At 39.0% G+C, this 18,009-nt stretch overlaps 1 protein-coding gene across 2 annotated transcripts in view; it reads right to left on the reverse strand.

Annotated features, from left to right (window-relative positions):
- The window catches only part of SDHA (succinate dehydrogenase complex flavoprotein subunit A), a 34,984-nt gene that overhangs the window by 14,302 nt on the left and 2,673 nt on the right, over positions 1-18,009 (reverse strand). The window contains exons 2-10 of one of the 2 annotated variants that reach the window (XM_060781464.2): positions 13,318-13,404; positions 11,337-11,498; positions 10,456-10,599; positions 8,560-8,724; positions 7,493-7,641; positions 6,516-6,640; positions 2,908-3,076; positions 599-794; positions 204-375 (exon numbers count right to left, since the gene is read on the reverse strand). In XM_060781464.2, coding sequence (XP_060637447.2) covers positions 204-375; positions 599-794; positions 2,908-3,076; positions 6,516-6,640; positions 7,493-7,641; positions 8,560-8,724; positions 10,456-10,599; positions 11,337-11,498; positions 13,318-13,404 — 1,369 coding nt within the window. Of the gene's footprint in view, positions 1-203; positions 376-598; positions 795-2,907; positions 3,077-6,515; positions 6,641-7,492; positions 7,642-8,559; positions 8,725-10,455; positions 10,600-11,336; positions 11,499-13,317; positions 13,408-18,009 lie in introns of both variants that reach the window. The other variant, XM_060781463.2, reaches the window with a different exon arrangement.

Below are 18,009 nucleotides of genomic sequence, written 5' to 3' on the forward strand. Positions count from 1 at the left end.
GGTACTCATGCCTTTTGTTTATAATTAACTATTATAAAAAATAGGATAGTTATAATAGGTGAAAGATACTGTGATACGATGTCCTGGCCAGTACATTAACTCAGGCTGTATACTTGCATTCATCTCTTTCAGACATAAACTGATTTCTGGGAATACAATAAAGTCTTTGGAACAAGAAGTAAAAAACAATACAGGAGACCTACCAGGTTTGCAGGTTTCTGCAATGGTAAGAGCACATGCACGTCCAAAAACTACCAAGTCCAAAAGAGAGTTTGCTCCAAGACGATTAGCACCATGAACGGAGGCAGAAGCTGCTTCACCACAAGCGTACAAGCCAGGTACTATTTGATCTTTGCCATTGGCATATGTAATCACCTGCATTTGAAAATAACAAACACTCACATGCCATACTCTCCTTATTGCAGTGAAAAATACTGTTCTCCAACACTGGAAAAGAAAGTAGTGATGGCAAGAAGAGGTGGGATGAGGGAAAATAAAAATGGTGGTGGATTTGTCACAAGCTCAGTTGCAAGAAACAAAACCACAATGGTCCATTAATATACTGCCTTTTTGAATATGAATACTTATGAAAATTTACCTGCCCTTTGTAGTTTGTAGGGACACCTCCCATATTGTAATGCACAGTGGGCAGAACAGGAATGGGTTCTTTGGTGACATCTACACCAGCAAATATCATAGCAGTTTCTGAAATCCCAGGAAGACGTGTTGCTAGCTGCTGAGGTGGCAAGTGGTGCAACTGCAAGTACACATGGTCTTTCTCAGGTCCACATCCTCTGTTATTTAAAATAAAAAAGTAGCTACAGTCTCTTCATAATTCATCAAGGATACAACATTGTTAATTCACTGACTAACTTAGCTGGAAAAAATTTGGAAGCACTGCAGTAACAGAAACATGAAGTTGTCAAACAAATGTATGCCTAGTGGGGTTTTCTAAAGTTTAAACCTTTAGAATTTGGATTAAGATTAGGAATCATATCATGGAGCTGTGAACTTTTTCCATCTTCCTTTACATATGTATTTTGGAAGGCTTTCATGGCCGGAATATTGGGTTGTTGTAGGTTTTTTCAGGCTATATGTCTATGCTCTAGAGGCATTCTCTACTAAAGAGAGAATGCCTCTAGAACATGGCCATATAGCCCGAAAAAACCTACAGTTCCTTTACATACATCCTTGCTTTGTGTACACAGCCACATGTTTATTTAATATAAGCTGAATTGTGTTTCTAGGAGTACATTTTAAAGACATGTTTGGTCATCCAGCGTTGTCTACAACAGGGATCCACAAACTTTTTAAACAGAGGGCCAAGTCACAGTCCCTCAAATTGTTGGAGGGTCGGATTATAATTTGAAAAAAGCATGAATGAATTCCTATGCACACTGCACATATCTTATTTGTAGTGTAAAAATACACTTTAAAACAATACAATAATTAAAATGAAGTACAATTTTAACAAATATAAACTTATTAGTATTTCAATGGGAAGTGTGGGCCAGCTTTTGGCTGATGAGATAGGGTTGTTGTTGTTGTGTGCCTTCAAGTCGTTTCAGACTTAGGTTGACCCTGAGCGAGGGCAAGGTAAATGACCTTGGAGGGCCGTATCCGGCCCCTGGGCCATAGTTTGAGGACCCCTGGTCTACAAAAAAACCCACAATTTCTAGATACAAGTCATTCATGTAACAGTTATGTATATCCTGCCCCTTCTACAAATATTCTCAGGAAAATCAATTCAGGGTGACATCTTGTTTAAGATGAGAGAGCATACATTTCATGGCCGTGCTTATGTTCAGATAACACAAAAAGCTGGTTTGGTAGGGAAAGTATACAACTAGTACCTTCTCAGTACAGCCTATCAGTGGCCATTCCAGTTGTGTGAGATAGGGTTAGGCCTGGGTTCTGCAGGGGCAGTAACCAGCCCACCATACTCTGGGTAAATGGGGAGCTACTTGCCTAGGGGAGTACATGATATATCATTACACTATCTTGCATAAAACGCAACAGAAGTCATGCCAGAACAATGCTTCTAAGGCAGCATTTCTCAACCTGGGGGTCGGGACCCTTGGAGGGGTCACCAGGGGGGTGTCAGAGGGGTGGCCAAAGACCATCAGAAAGCACAGTATTTTCTGTTGGTCATGAGGTTTTTGTGTGGGAAGTTTGGCACAATTCTGTTGTTGGTGGGGTTCAGAAGGCTCTTTGATTGTAGGTGTATAAACCCCAGCAACCACAACTCCCAAATGTCAAGGTCTATTTTCCCCAAACTCCACCAGTGTTCACATTTGGGCATATGGAATATTTGTGCAAAGTTTGGTCCAGATCCATCATTATTTGAGTCCACAGTGCTCTCTGAGTGTAGGTGAACTACAACTCCCAAACTCAAGGTCAGTGCCCACCAAAGCCTTCCAGTATTTTCTGTTGGTCATGGGAGTTCTGTGTGTCAAGTTTGGTTCAATTCCATCGTTGGTGGAGTTCAGAATGCTCTCTAATTGTAGGTGAACTATAAATCCCAGCAACTACAACTCCCAAATTACAAAATCAACCTCCCAACCCCACCGGTATGCAAATTTGGGCTTATCGGGCATTTGTGCCAGATATGGTCCAGTGAATGAAAACACATCCTGCATATCAGATATTTATATTACAATTCATAAAAGTAGCAAAATGACAGTTGTGAAGTAGCAACAAAAATAACTTTGTGGTTGGGGATCACCACAACATGAACTGTATTAGGGGGTCGTGGCATTAGGAAGGTTGAGAACCATTGCCTCCCTCATCCTGGCATTCTTCTTAAATATATTGGACTCATCTAATTTAAGAAATTGAACAATCCAGCCATCACATATTTCTATAAATACATTCACAGAAATTGCAATTGTAAACAACTAGGCTTACCTTCCCTCACGGATCTCAATAGTCATAGAACGAGACACAACATCTCTTGATGCAAGATCCTTTGCAACTGGAGCATATCTCTCCATAAACCTTTCACCTTCACTGTTGATTAGAATGCCTCCCTCACCACGACAGCCCTCAGTAATAAGACAGCCAGCACCATAGATCCCTGAAGAACCAGAAGTAACACTCTGTTAAACTATTTACATTTGACAAATGATCAGCTTCTATGAGCACGCGTCCATTTCAGGAAAGCTTTAATGTCATACATATTTGGGTTCTAAAAGTACACACATTTCTCTAGTATCTTTTGCCTTTCGCAGCCTTTTTTTAGTCCTGAAATTCATCATCTCCTTTTTTTCTCCTTCACACACACACAACCTAGGAATTGAATGAATGAATCTGATAAAAATCAATATAAGCCTAAAAATGTATATGCTATAACTTTTGTCAGTCCTTAAGGCTACAGTTTTACAGCGGAGCTATCACTTTGAAATTAGATAGCTTTTGCTATGAAAAGAAAAGTTGGTAGTTATGGTGAATGATTATTCATTTTGAATTCCCTGGGCAAAATGCTTCTGTCAGGCCTTGGGAGAAAGGTTTACTCCCTTCGTCTGTGAGCTTTTCAGATTCCTTTGGAAAACAGTCTGACACCTGCTAAAGTTAATGAGGAGTCAGATAAGCAGAGTCAGCGGCTGGAGATTAGCCAGAATCGACAAGAGGCTCAATGTTTACGTAGATCTGAAAGAATTCATCAATTAAAGTCAAAGTCTGGGGGAAAGCGAAACCAGTTTTTGGGATTTAAGGTTTGTCTGTAGAAAATCTCGTCAGATCAGGCATAGTTTAGAAACCAAGTATAAGCCTCATGGAATCCCTGTTCAAGTGGTCTTGTCTTCATGGATTTTTCTAACTTTATAAGGTGACCAGCAGCTTCTGGTCTGTTCTTGTTTTTTGTTTTATTCCTGTCTGGGTATCATTGCCTTGGGATTATAATTTCATGGTTTTTGGACATTGTTTTTGATTGCAACATTTGGACACTGTTTTATCTGGCTGCCTTTAAATGCCTTATTGCTTTTGGGAACCTTATCTATCCTTATGAACATTTATTTCTACTGGCCTTTTTGCTAAGCTTTAATAAAAAGGATTGTTTCTTTACTCAACGTGTGGTGTGTTTATAGTCAGAGGGGCTAGTTCCTGTTCTGGAGTGCAACAGTGGCCTCTTACCAACCTGCCCGATCACTAAGATCTTCTGGAGAGACCCTTCTCTCGTTGCTACGACCATCACAAATAGTTGGCGGGGACGAGAGAGAGAGCCTTCTTGGTAGCCGCCCTGGCCCATTGGAACTCCCATCCCATTGAGATTAAAACTGCCCCTTACCTATTATCTTTCAAGAACCGGTTGAAGACCAACCTGTTCAAGCAAGCTTTTGATGAATGAATTCAATTGCTAACAACAGCAAGGTCGATTTGCACTGAGGTTAGCAAAATATACTATTTAATTGATGAGTCTCCACAATAATTGTAATTGGTTTCAAATGTTTTTAATGCTTAATATTTATTTATAGCTTATTTTTGGACATTATTATGTTTTGTGTGATTCTTGTCTTGTATTTGATGTTAAATGTGCTTTGCTTTCTATTGTATTATGCTGTGAGCTGCTTTGGGTCCCATTAGGGAGAAAAGGTGAATTTATTATCATTATTATTTTGAAAGGACATTCAGTATCAAATTGGAATCCCATGTCAGGAAACTGTATATGGTCAAAGAAGCTTTAAGAGTTGTTTCTCTTAAAAATATTTTCACATAATAATAATAATAATACTTTATTTATATACTGCTTTATCTTCCCGAAGGGACTCAGAGCAGTTCCCAGGTAACATCACAAAACATACAAAGTAAAACGACATAACCATAAGATTAACAAAACAATATAAGCATAAAAATTGTCGCCATAACACAGATATATTAAAAGTAATCCTGCCTGTTCAAGGCAATTTAAAAATTTAAAAGGCTGGGCCAAGATTTGTGCACATGAGATGTTGTAGTAGAGCCTGTAAGTAATGTTGCAAGCAGTAGTACGGGTGCCAGAAGGGGAAAAAGGGGTACTCATGAGCAGGAGTCAGATGAGGAACAACAAAGGAAAAGGATCCGGGATATACTTATGGCACCTACCAATGAGGACTCATTTGAGGGGTTCTCTGGAGATGAAGGGTCAATGAGTAAGGGAGAGGAAGGAGATACAATGGATGGGAATAGGAGAACAAAGAGTGTTACTCAGGAGCAAGAATCGGATGAGGAGCGACAGAGGAAGAGGATCCGGGATATACTTACTGCTCCCACATATGAAGGATCATTTGTGGGTTTCTCTGGGAGTGATTGGTCAGGGAGTGTTGAAGATGGGGATGACACATTGGATTGGACTAAGGTAAAGGAGGTACAAATTGTATGTGCGGAGCCAATACCTAGTGATACATTTGTAGGGTTCTCTGGTAACGAGGACTGGCAATCGGGGAATACATTTGAGTCTTGGGGGGGATCTAAGTCAGAAGATGGAGAAGTTGGAGAGATGGGAGTAGGAATTCACGTGTGGAATCAAGAACAGCTGCAAGGGATAACGACGGGGTCAGCTCATCTTCTGATGATGATGTGTAAGATAAAAGTAGACTCTGAAATGGGGAATCTTTGCAGAAGGCAAGGTGTTGGTTTATGTTGGTGCATTGGGTACTTGTCACTGCCTGTTTCATGTTAGCATTGGGTCCTGGATCTACAGGTTACTACTTCTGTTCATGTGTGCTTTCGACTTGGCTTGGGTTCTCGTGAGTGTGGATTTCCCCCTTCCTTGACTTTGGATCAGTTTGACTACAACGCTGCCTACGTGGACTTTGGAGCTTCGGTACTTTGGATTCGGCTTGCTATGACCTCAGACTTTGCTTGACCACACTTTCTTCCCTGCGTCTCCTTTGTTAACTATTTACATGTGCTATTTTGTGTGACTATTTTGTGTGACTTTCAGAGCGCTTTGTTTTAATCCGGTTCTTTTCTCCAGATAATCCAGGTTATTGCTTTAGTTACCTTTTTGAACTAGGACTGGTTTTCACCTTTGAGTTTTGGCCAGAGACACTGAGTTAAGTATCTCTGAGTCCTTTTTTTGTTTAATAAACTCTATTTTAGAACTAACTCTGAGTCTGGCCCTTTAAGGCGTTTGTGTTCCGACATGAGATTAGTTCAAAATAAACAGTTCCCAAATGTCAAAATTGTTACAACATTTCTGCCACTGATCTTTTCAGTATATTAGTCTTAAACCTTTGTCCACTTCATCTTGAAGATATGCCAACCTATCTGGTATTTGCACCTGCTCTATGTTTAGGGACCTCATTTTTTGAATGGACTCCATGTCACCTCATATATCCTCCATAGATTGGTCATCTCTAGGAAAGGAGAGTGAGACCCACCATGTCTGCAAATTGACTGGCACGTTACCTGTGTTCACCTGCATATTTCAATTCCTTATCATATCTGTGTTTTTTCTTAAAGGGATACAAAGAGAAATCAGTAATATATGTACACATAATAAAGTTTTGTTGACGGTAGCATTACAGAACTTTTACCTGTGGGATGGAACTGCACAAATTCCAAATCCTGACAAGGCAGGCCTGCCCGAGTAATCATAGCTGTCCCATCTCCAGTACAAGTGTGAGCAGATGTGCAGCTGAAGTATGTGCGCCCATACCCTCTAGAAAACAATTCAGAATTAGTACTTGCCCAGCACAATACACAAAGGTTTCGTAAGAATAATCACCTCTGTCCACATGGCACAATCAAATAAAGTATTTTCCCTAAGATCTCTAATATTTCATGAATTACAGTCCAACAAAAAAACCTTGGCATCTTGGTTTTTAGGGTTGTTCCTGGGGCTATTTGATTCAGAAAATTGATTGGATAGACTGCATTAGCTCTAGTTTCTTAGACATGATTGTCATTATTTTCTGTGAGTGAGCAGATGGTGCCTGATAGGTGGCATATGTTCAATATCTCAAAAACTAGAGCTGATAGAGGGAAACAGGTGCCATGTTTGGAATCAGCAGGTCAAATACACCGGACTAACATCTGGGGCATCAAAATGTGTGTTGGCCAGTTAATGTTAAAGGGTATTTTGTAATACCTTTGACACTAACAGAGAAAAAGTTTTTCACATAAATGTTTGTAGACCTAAGTCTGCTTCATGAGCTATATGGATCTCTTTGTATAATGAACCAGAGTAACACAGCTATCTCTTTGAATCACTTAACAACAGTTAAATGCAATTTTTTTAAACTGCGAAATATGACATTGGTAACATCTCAAAACCTTACATATGTTTTGGACATCATCTCCCACAATTCCTAACAGCTGGTTAACTAGCTAGGATTTCTGGGAGCTGAAGTCACAAAAACACCTGGAGAAGCTGGTGCATTAGGCAATAGGCAACGAAGCAGGGATAGCACAACATACTGTTCACTCCACTACTCTGTCTGAGGCCAGTTTAATCACAAACAAGTACAAGTGGTACATTAACATTACATCAACATAATTATTAACATATTACCCAGTGGCGATAACTGTATTCTTTGCTCTTATACGATGTATGGTGCCATCTTCTATACAAAGTGCAATAACACCACGACATTCTCCGTTTTCCATCAGGAGATCAAGGACAAAATACTCCACAAAGTAACTGGTGTCATATCTGAGAGACTAGAAGTGAGGATGAGAGAAGAAAAATGTATTGCTTCATATTAAAGGGCATACAAAGCAATATTCATTTTGTTGCATTAGGAAATGTTTTGTTACGTTTAGCCAATGAATTGAGCTTGGCTCATTTTACTGGTTAAGGTAAAGGTAAAGGTAGTCCCCTGACATTAAGTCCAGTCATGTCTGACTCTGGGGTGTGGTGCTCATCTCCATTTCTAAGCCGAAGAGCCAGCGTTGTCCGTAGACACCTCCAAGGTCATGTGGCCGGCATGACTGCATGGAGCGCCGTTACCTTCCCGCCAGAGCGGTACCTATTGATCTACTCACATTTGCGTGTTTTCGAACTGCTAGATTGGCAGAAGCTAGGGCTGACAGCGGAAGCTCACGCCGCTCCCCGGAATCGAACCTGCGACCTTTCGATCAACAAGCTCAGCAGCTCAGTGCTCTAACCCACTGCGCCACCGGGGGCTCCAGTAAAAAACCCCAGTAAAATTGAACTTTGCTGTTTTTTTCCTTTGTAAATAAAGCATCTATTTTTAGATACTTTAGAAATATTATTCTTGTAAATTTATGGGAATATACAATAATTAATACTTTCTGGGAAAAGAAGAATTGAAGAAACTTTCATTTTCATCTGTAATTATAATTTGAATTTATTATCAACATCAAATATTTGACTCTGTTTTCAATGTATAAAACATTTTTATATAACTTCTACATGTAAATGTTCCCAAACTAACATGATATATGTTACTTCAGTGATTATGCTAAGAAGTATTTTCATAGCAGCCATAACAACTTGGCTCTTAATGCCATGACAGCATAGAAAATGCCACAAGCCAAAGCAATCATCTTTCATGTTAATCATTAGATAAGAGAGCTTGCTCTCCACCAGCCCCATACAAATCCATGATTTCTTACCCGTCCATAAAGGGTGTGCAGCAAGGAGTGTCCTGTTCGGTCAGCTACACAGCAGCAACGATGAGCCTGGCCTCCTTTCCCAAACTTAAGACTCTGTCCCCCAAAGGCACGCTGATAGATCTTCCCATCTTCTGTCCGGCTAAATGGCATACCATAATTCTCCAACTAAGACATCAAGGCAGAAATTGTTAGCTATTTAACTGTAAATACAGAAACAAAAACTACTAACAGGGAACTCTTAATTTTTTTTAAAAAAAAAGCGTAAGAAAACTTTACATCAGAATCACAAACAAAGGATAGTATAAACGCTTATATAAATTGGGATATTATAAGGTCAAAGAAGATTTCCTTAAACAAGTTAAAGAGATTGCTTAGGAGATCTATGTCATGAAATGCCCTGGGATACCTTATAGGCATATTACAAAAGTTTTATGTTGTTACTCAAAATATAGCTGCAGCAGGCCTGTAGCCGGAGGTGGGGGTTTCACACTGTCATTACTTGCAGCAATAGCCGATGTAGTGAAGTAAGCAAGTTGGGGGGGGGGGGGGGAGTGTTGAATGCTCTCATTAAGGAGGCCAGACTTGGTGGAGGTGGTTGACAGGAGTGGAGCTGCAGGTTATTGAAGGCTGCTCTGCCCCCTGCTGTGTTCTTTGCTTCAGCGTGAGCTAGGAGGCAGGTTTCAACCCCCCCCCCCCCGAAATTTTCAAAACCCCTCCCGAAATGTTCAACCCCTCCCAAAAAGATTTTCTGGCTACAGCCCTGAGCTGCAGTATTATTTTTCCGCCACAAAGCAAAACAAAATGCAAGTTTCATTCATGGTGGAAAAGAGCATTTTCCATTACTATGCTCTAATCTATCCAGCCACTATGTGATAATATTTGTGTGTGTGTGTGTGTGTGTGTTAGCCAACTGCTCCATCTAAATTCAATCTCCAGCTTTGTGACATAAGATTTCCATGTACTTCTGCTCAGTACTGACGCATGGTGCAGTACTGAGCAGAAGTTATGCAACTTATAACAATTGCATAGATTTTTTTGGTTCCCACCATGCTTTTGGCTTCAAAAGTGCACAGCAACCACTGTCTTTTCATCCTTATTACACATTGACAGTTCTATCTTCAATCCTACATATCCACCAGAAACCCATTCAGTTTACTTTCTCCATCTTAAGACACTTTTTTTCTCCCTGTTATTTTCAGGAACACCACATAATGACTGACAGAGTATTTCCTTTTAGAACTATTAATAAATATGCTACACCAAAATCATTCCTAAAAAGTATTTAAAAGTTAGATTTTAACATAGTGTCAGAACATGGCAACTGCTGTTCTTTGTTTCCTTTTCTCGCTTTCTTTTATGAGAATGAGTGCTTTATATCTGCTCAATACTATGGAACACCAGAAAAATTTAGTAATACTAATGATTTCTTACATTTGATTGTTTTTGCCTGTTCCTTAATCATTGACAAAACCAAAAGATTCCCTACAGTTCAGGACTTCCTTGTAGCACCATTTGTCACATACACACAAACATGAATTTGCAAATACTGACTGAATAAATTGTCCATGAAATATTCCAAGCATGATAATTTTAATCCAAACCAACAGGATATAATAGATTTTATGTTTTTAAAGTAACAAGGTCACTTTCGATTTGTAAAGGCTACTCATATTGTTTTCTACTCCAGAAAAAGAAAATTCCCCCAAAAAACTTCTACCTATAACTTCAAAAATTCTGCAAATTGGAAGACAAGAAAGCTGAATATTCCAGAAGTCAGACAATACTTTACACATACAAATTAACCAAACTTATTATTTAATTGGTTTTGCTCATAGTCCAATAACTTTACTTTAACAGAAATAGCAATAAATCACATTTAACTGTTTTTACTCCTACCTCAATAACTGAAGCAGGGGCTTGCTCAGTCATGTAATGAATTGCATCCTGGTCACCCAGCCAGTCAGAGCCTTTCACAGTATCATAGAAATGCCATCTCCAGTTATCCTCTTCCATATTCCCCAAAGCAGCATTGATTCCTCCCTGAAGATGAAATTAATAAATGCATTTCTCTACACAGATAATTTAGTAACCTGCTGCTTTAAGGATGTTTTCAATGTGGATAAAAGTATGTTCAGTGACTAATGTTCCATCACAAAATTGAGCAAATCTAAGGATTTTTTTTTTACATTTGCTATGTATTTCCATTAATATGTTGGCATTTGTAATGCATTTTTTAATTGAAAAAGCCTCAATGGCCTATAAATTTAACAAATGTTTAACACCAAACACATTACTAAACGCAAAGATAGGCTCTGATAATAGACCTGGAACAACACCAGAAATTTGAACTTTTTTTGTTATTGTTCATTTTTGCAATTATTGAAATGTCCCCTATAATTCCACAAATCCACAGAATTGAATAATATGGCTTTATTGTTTCTAAAGGATAGTTCTTACTAACATAGTGAACATTTTTTTTAACTTCACACTGCAGGTTAAGTTTACACAATTGAATGCCCCATATTATAATAAGCATTCTTGCAAACTGTTGTCTCAAAACATTTTCCTAATAAATTATAGAACAATTGGATCATAGAACAATTGGATTAAATGTTGCCCTTCAAAATTTAAGCCGCAAAATACACATTTAGACAAAGGGTTTCAGCACTGCTTCTACACAATAAATACCAGGATACAACATTCTATATAGAATGGGGCCTGCCTTACTCCTCGTGGCCAGTCTATGAATTATGGATTGGGATCAAATGTTTCCTTACCTGTGCAGCAACAGTATGGGATCTGGTAGGAAACAATTTGGTGACACATGCTGTATTAAACCCAGCCTCAGATAAGCCAAATGCCGCTCGCAGACCTGCACCACCTGCACCCACAACAACTGCATCAAATTCATGATCCACTACAGGATATTGTGTTGAAATCTGAAAGAGAAATTTGAAAGAACAGCCATAAACTTGGGAAACAGAATTTTCTATAGCTCCATTGTCATGGAATTTAGAGTCTCACCTGAAGCCTTTGCAGTGATGATGGTGCTGGATAAAAAAGGTTCACACAATGTTTGTGGATGAAGATGGATTTCTGATAGCTTTTGGGGACTTCGTTTTGCATTGACTGATCCTGTCAAAACCTGACAAATCTCCGGAATAGGGAAATGGCTAGGATAGTGGACATAATTGCTCTCCTAAGTGTCCCTCCCCATAGAGTGGACCCATAAAGTTGGTGCCTTTTTCCACAGAATGGAGCTGGTGGTGATGAAATGAGGGGAACTAAGACTACAGCTCCAAGCGTTCCTGGATGAAATGGATTACCTGTATGTACTTTAGTTCGGTTTCAGGCCTGTTTTTGAAACAGAGATAGCTTTGGTCTACTTGGTGGATGGCCTATGCAGGCAACTAGATGGGGGAGTGAATGTCTGTTGGTTATGCTACAGAAAGTGATTCTCAAACACTAGTCTAGGCCTGCGCAACCTATGGCCCTCCAGATGTTTTTGACTTTGGCTTCCAGAATTCATGATCACTGGGCAAACTCACTAGGGCTTCTGGGAGTTGGGAGGCCCAAATACCTAGGGGGTCACAGGTTCTGCAGGCCTGCTCTGGTCTTTCAGGTATGTTGGACTTCAACTCCCAGAAACCTCAGCTGCCTTAGGTAACTATCAGTTATTCTGGGAGCTGAAGTCAGGAAAGGCAGAGTTTAAGAAAGACTGTTAGAGCTTTTTGTGACTTTCTATGCCCATTGACCTTGGTATACTTCTGAACTGACTCTCTGCGACTGAATGCAATGTAATACAGTGCCTCCAGTCCTTCTTGGAGGGATGTACTCAGGTGTGTAAAGTAATATTGGTTTAGAACAAAGGTGGAAACCTTTTTTTTTAAACCAAAATTGGTCAAGCTCCAACTTTGGAAGGATAGGGATGAAAACAAGGATTAAATGGACAGGGCCAGATTTCGTCAATGTGTGCATTTTCTCATCAAGCCTACAAAGCATTGTTTAATATTATGCATACCTCCTCAGAAATGAATCTCAGTATAACAGTATCCACTTACGCAAAAAAAACAAAACAAAAAACCAAAGTATTAAAAAGCAAGGGTTTTTTAAAGTCTACATAGCTTTGAATATCCTCTTCCCTCTGTCAATGATTGGAAATAAAGGTATTAGAAGCCCGTAGGCCTAAAAGGAATTCTACAAAAGCCACATCTATCCCAACAGGAAGTTTTTACATTCTCAGTCTAGAATCATTGATGTGTTCAGGTGCACCACTTTTACTTGTCCTTTCTCAAATATGCTCTACAGACTTGCTTCCTTCCAACCACATTTCAGATTCTTTTCATGTATTTCTCCAGCATGTAATTTTACATAAGCAACTGCACTTTTGTCAGGGTTGCACAGTGATAAGGAAGGAAGCACTACCTCTAGGAAAGATAAATAAATCTGTCATGGCTGTGCTGCCGGGAGGGGAAGACTGATGGCCCCAAATAGGGTATTTGCGCAATCCCTGCTCAAGTTACAGTATTCTAGCAATTCTTGTTTGAAAGATCATTTGGATCTTCTTCCACCAACCATTATTGTACCAGTGTAGTCATGCCACCACAGCTGACAAAGAGGATCCCAGACTTTGCTGTGGCACTGGAACTCTTAAAGGTGCATACCTAACGTTTGTTTATTGGCTTTTTTAGCTTCTTCACAAAACATCAAACGATGGGACTAACATTTCAAACAAATATTGGGCAAATAAGTACTTACTGAATCAGATACTTTAGCAGATGCATTTTTCTTTCCATAAACTGTAAAGTGAAAGTTACGAGAGAAAACCTGGCCAGCAGCAAATCCCTGCTGAAAAATGACAAAAAAAATGTTGATGCAATAAGCAAATAAAAACCATTCAATGTTTACTGTCAAGATTCAGGAGGAAAGATGCTATTTCAGACAGTATAATGAGAATTTATCACTTTTTTCTGTCATGGCTCCTATACCGTCTATAGCTGTGTGACACTGAACATTTTCATAGCTTTTCCCACAGCTGCCACAGACAAAGGGAGAAATAATGGAATGAGGCAGAAACATTTACTTTTCATGTGGCTTTCTGTTTGCTGTCTTTTTTTGTTTGTTTCCTTTAAAAATAGAATTGGTTTAAACTACTCCAATTGCATGTCTATGTAACTGCTACCTTGACATAATAGATTTATTACTGGACATCTCCTAAAATGAGATAACATGAACTCAATATAATTTTAACACAGAATTCCTTTGATCTAGAGTCATTTTACACATATAAGGTTTGTTATTATGTCTCATTGCCCTATCACGTTTCACTGTGTATTTGCACAGTTAACGTTTCGTTTGTTGATATAACTTTACAGTTAACATAACCTTACTTTCTTTTATTGCTTGACATAATTCATATGAACACAGTACGGAAAAGCAATTAAACTATTCCAAACACTTCAACGGATGTATGAATCAATTTATTCCAATATCAGGCTGTTGTTATATGTTATCAAGTTATTTTTGAATTATAGTGACCCTATTAAAAGGACTTCAAAGAAAACTTGTTAACAGTCCCGCTGTGGTTTTGCAAACCTAGACCTCTAAAGCAGTAGGATGCAGCTGACTGAAATTCACTTCTTTCTTTTCATAATGCCATTGAACAGTATAAACTATTTACACTTTAGGGAGAAGGCAGAGACGGGCCCCTATATTTTCAATTACAGTTGCTATTCCTGGGATCTTCTAGTGGATTTGAAGCTATGTTCTTCAGTTTACAGGTGTTTTAAGACACTGGATCAGAAGGCTTCTCACGCTTCACAACAAGGCTCACTAACAAGTTTAAAATGCTTCTGCCACTGTGGTACTGAATCATATTCACAACCACCCTGTGGTTCTGAATATGATTTAGTACTGCTGGTTGACCCTTCTCATTCTTATGCCACAGCATGGGTCCCACTGGTCAATCATCACCTGCAGTGACATTGGCTGTGGTGATGAGGGAAGAGGAAACGCCTGATCATCTCTCCACTCCCTTCTTCAATCACCCCGGCTGATGTTACTGCAGATGATAGACAACCAGTAGGACCCAGCTTGTGCCCCGAGACTGCCATAACATGGAGAACATAGGGGGACAGTAAGTGCTATCCCATGTCCCTAGGCTCCCTTAGCCCAGGAAACGAGGAATGGTGGTGAAAACAGTTGTGTCTGGTTCCATCTAGAAACCAGCCCAACTGTTTATACAGTTCCAAGGTCAGGGGACACTTTAAATTCTGAGCCAGAATACACACTACATTATATGGTTAGTGTAGATGCAATGTAAGTCTACCACACCAATTTCTTAGTATTATTTCCTACTTTATAAGAAGCACTCTTAATACATGAGTTACGGCACCAGAGATGTTAACTATTAACTTTACAATGTTCATTACAAGTATTTACAAGATACTTTGACCATTAAGAAACAGCAGTAATAGAAAAATTAACTATGCTGATTAAGGAGAACCCTTTGACTAATTTTAAGAAAGACTGAGACCTGTCCAAAATCTTTCCACAGTTATGACAGAGGCATTTATCACCTTTGGGATTTATAAATAGTAGAGTTTGGTTTTACATCATTGTTTAAATGGATGAGACTCTTAAGAGAAAGTTACCATCAAACAAAGTGTAGGAAGTTTGTATTTTTTTATAGTTGCAAAGTTGTAGTTTGTACTATATAGCTTTGTAGCTATGATAGTTTTGTATATCTAAAATGTCTATCTGTGTTTTCTATTTTGTGTTTTACACACACACACATATAATTCACAATCAATGAAAATTGGTGGTTAAAATGGAAGCAAAATCATCTGATCCTGGAATCTTGCCAGAAGAGACAAAAAGAGAAGCAAAATCATTCCAGTTTTTTCACCAATACTAAATAACAAGTTTAATTTTATGGCTGAATAAGGCTATTGCTTAATGTTAGTACTGTTATACCATTCCCCACCCTCTGATTAAGGATTGCCATATCTTAACTCAGACAATGAAATGAAATCTTTGCATCTCTACAAAGCATAATTCACACATGGCTCTTCCTATTTGTCATTTCTCAGCATTTGACTACTCCTATCATCTGCAATAATGAGCATGATGTCAAGCATATCATCTAAAAGGTGGAAAGAGAAGAAGATGGCAGGGCTGGGAAGGCATCGTTAGTTTATCTGACACTGTACTTGTAAATATAATGGCCTGCGTCTATCATCCTAGATCGAAAGTGATAGCGTAACACACATTATTCCTTTTCATTTGTTTTGCCAATTTCTTGTGTTGTGTTGTGCCCTATTTTCCATGTACTTAAGGCTTATGCCCATGTGCCTATGAAAGTCAGCTACAGTGCAAGGAAATAGCACAATACTTACAATAAGTTACAATAATTGTATTTATAAATTCACCTCTACTTTTTGAGTCTTCAACCATTTTAATGGAAGACAACAAGATATAACCTAAGTGTGTTCTCTGATTAACGGATCAAAACTAGTTATAAGTTTCCTCTATTCTGCCATTATAGTATCTAGACCAGTGGCTCCCAACACTTTTTTGAGACCACTTAACCAGGGACTAATCTCCAAAGTTAGTACCAAAACGGTGACGAATCAGTTTTTGGTCAACTTTAGATTCGGTCTGGTTATTTGGGGTGCTGATTCAGTAAATTGCATTAGATACATCACATAAGTTCTAGTTTCTAATACAGAACATACGCTATCCAGTAGTTATCATCCGCTCACCCACAGAAAACCACATTTAATAAGCCTTGGCACTATAAGAGAGTTTTGCAAGAAGTGTTGCAACAGTGTAGAAACGGTGGGGCGCACCCATATTTTAGTTCTTGCAGATCACTGGTGGTTCACCGACCACAGGTTGGGAACTACTGATCTAGACAAATATCTATCTATCTATTTTCTATCTATCCATATATATATAAAAGTGAAATTATGTTTGTATGTATATAAAACATGATGCATACATACAGATTACCTTCTTTACTCAGTCTTTTCCTAAAAGGGGATTGGTGTTCAACCTGACCAGTATGACGCTGAAGAAGTAATACAGAGAATGCAACCCAAAACAGGTAAAGTAGTAGTCCAGAAATACCTGGCTCCTCTAAATAAATTCAAGTGTCCAGGGTCCAACAGTATTGAAAAAACTAGCAGAAGTAATTTCAGTATCACTGGCAATAATCCTTGAGAATTCTTGGAGAACTGGAGAAGTCCCAGCAGACTAGAGGAGGGCAAATGTTGCCCCTATCTTCAAGAAGGGGAAAAAAGAGGATCCAAACAATTGCCATCCAGTTAGTCTGACATTAATACGAGGAAAGATCCTGGAGAAGATCATTAAGGAGGCAGTCTGCAACGACTTAGAAAGAAATGCCGTGATTACTGAAAGTCTGCATGTATTTCTCAAAAACAAGTCATGCCAAACTAATCTTATCTCTTTTTTTATATAGTTACAAGCTTGGTAGATGTGGGGAATGCTGTGGATTTAGCATTTCTTGTAGCAAGGCCTTCGACAAGGTCCCCCATGGCCTTTGTTGCAAAAAAACAAAACAAAACAAAACAAACTAGTCAATGTGAGCTAGGTAATGCTACTATTAGGTGGATCTGTAATTAGTTAAGCAACCAAACCCAAAGGGTGCTGACCAATGGTTCCACTTCATCCTGGAAAAAAGTGACTTGTGCAGGGCCCAGAACTGTTCAATATCTTTATCAATGACTTGGATGAAGGTTGAAAGGGAATGCTTATCAAGTTTTCAGATGACATCAAGTTAGGAGTGACAGCTAATACTCCAGAGGACAGGATCAGAATTCAAAATGACCTTAAATGATTAGGGAGTTGGGCCAAAACTCACAAAAGCAATTTCAAGGACAAATGCAAGATACTATACTTAGGCAGAAAAACGAAATGCAAAGATACAGGATGGAGGATGCCTGGCTCGATAACAGTCCATGTGAAAAAGATCTTGAGGTCTTCGTGGACAACAAGCTGAACATGAGCCAACAGTGTGATACAGCAGCTAAAAAAGCCATTTGGGTTTTGGCCTGCATCAAAAGGAGTGTAGTGTCTAGATCAGTCATGTGCCTCTCTATTTTGCCTTGGTTAGACCTGAAATACTGTGTCCAAATCTGGGCACCACAGTTTAAAAGAGATATTAACAAACTGGAAGGCATCCAGAAGAGAGCAGCTAAAATGGTCAAAGGCCTGGAGACCATGCCCTATGAGGAGCATCTTAAAGAACTAGGCATGTTTGCCTGCGGAAGAGAAGGTTGAAAATATATGATAGCCATGTATAAATATATGAAAGAATGTCATAGGGAAGAGGGGGTGCTTGTTTTCTGCTGCCCTGGAAAGTAGGACTCAGAGCAATAGGTTCCAATTACAGGAAAGGAGATTCTACCTGAACATTAGGATGGATTT

Source organism: Anolis sagrei, chromosome 6, assembly GCF_037176765.1.
Source record: "Anolis sagrei isolate rAnoSag1 chromosome 6, rAnoSag1.mat, whole genome shotgun sequence".
NCBI classification, from domain to species: Eukaryota; Metazoa; Chordata; class Lepidosauria; order Squamata; family Dactyloidae; genus Anolis; species Anolis sagrei.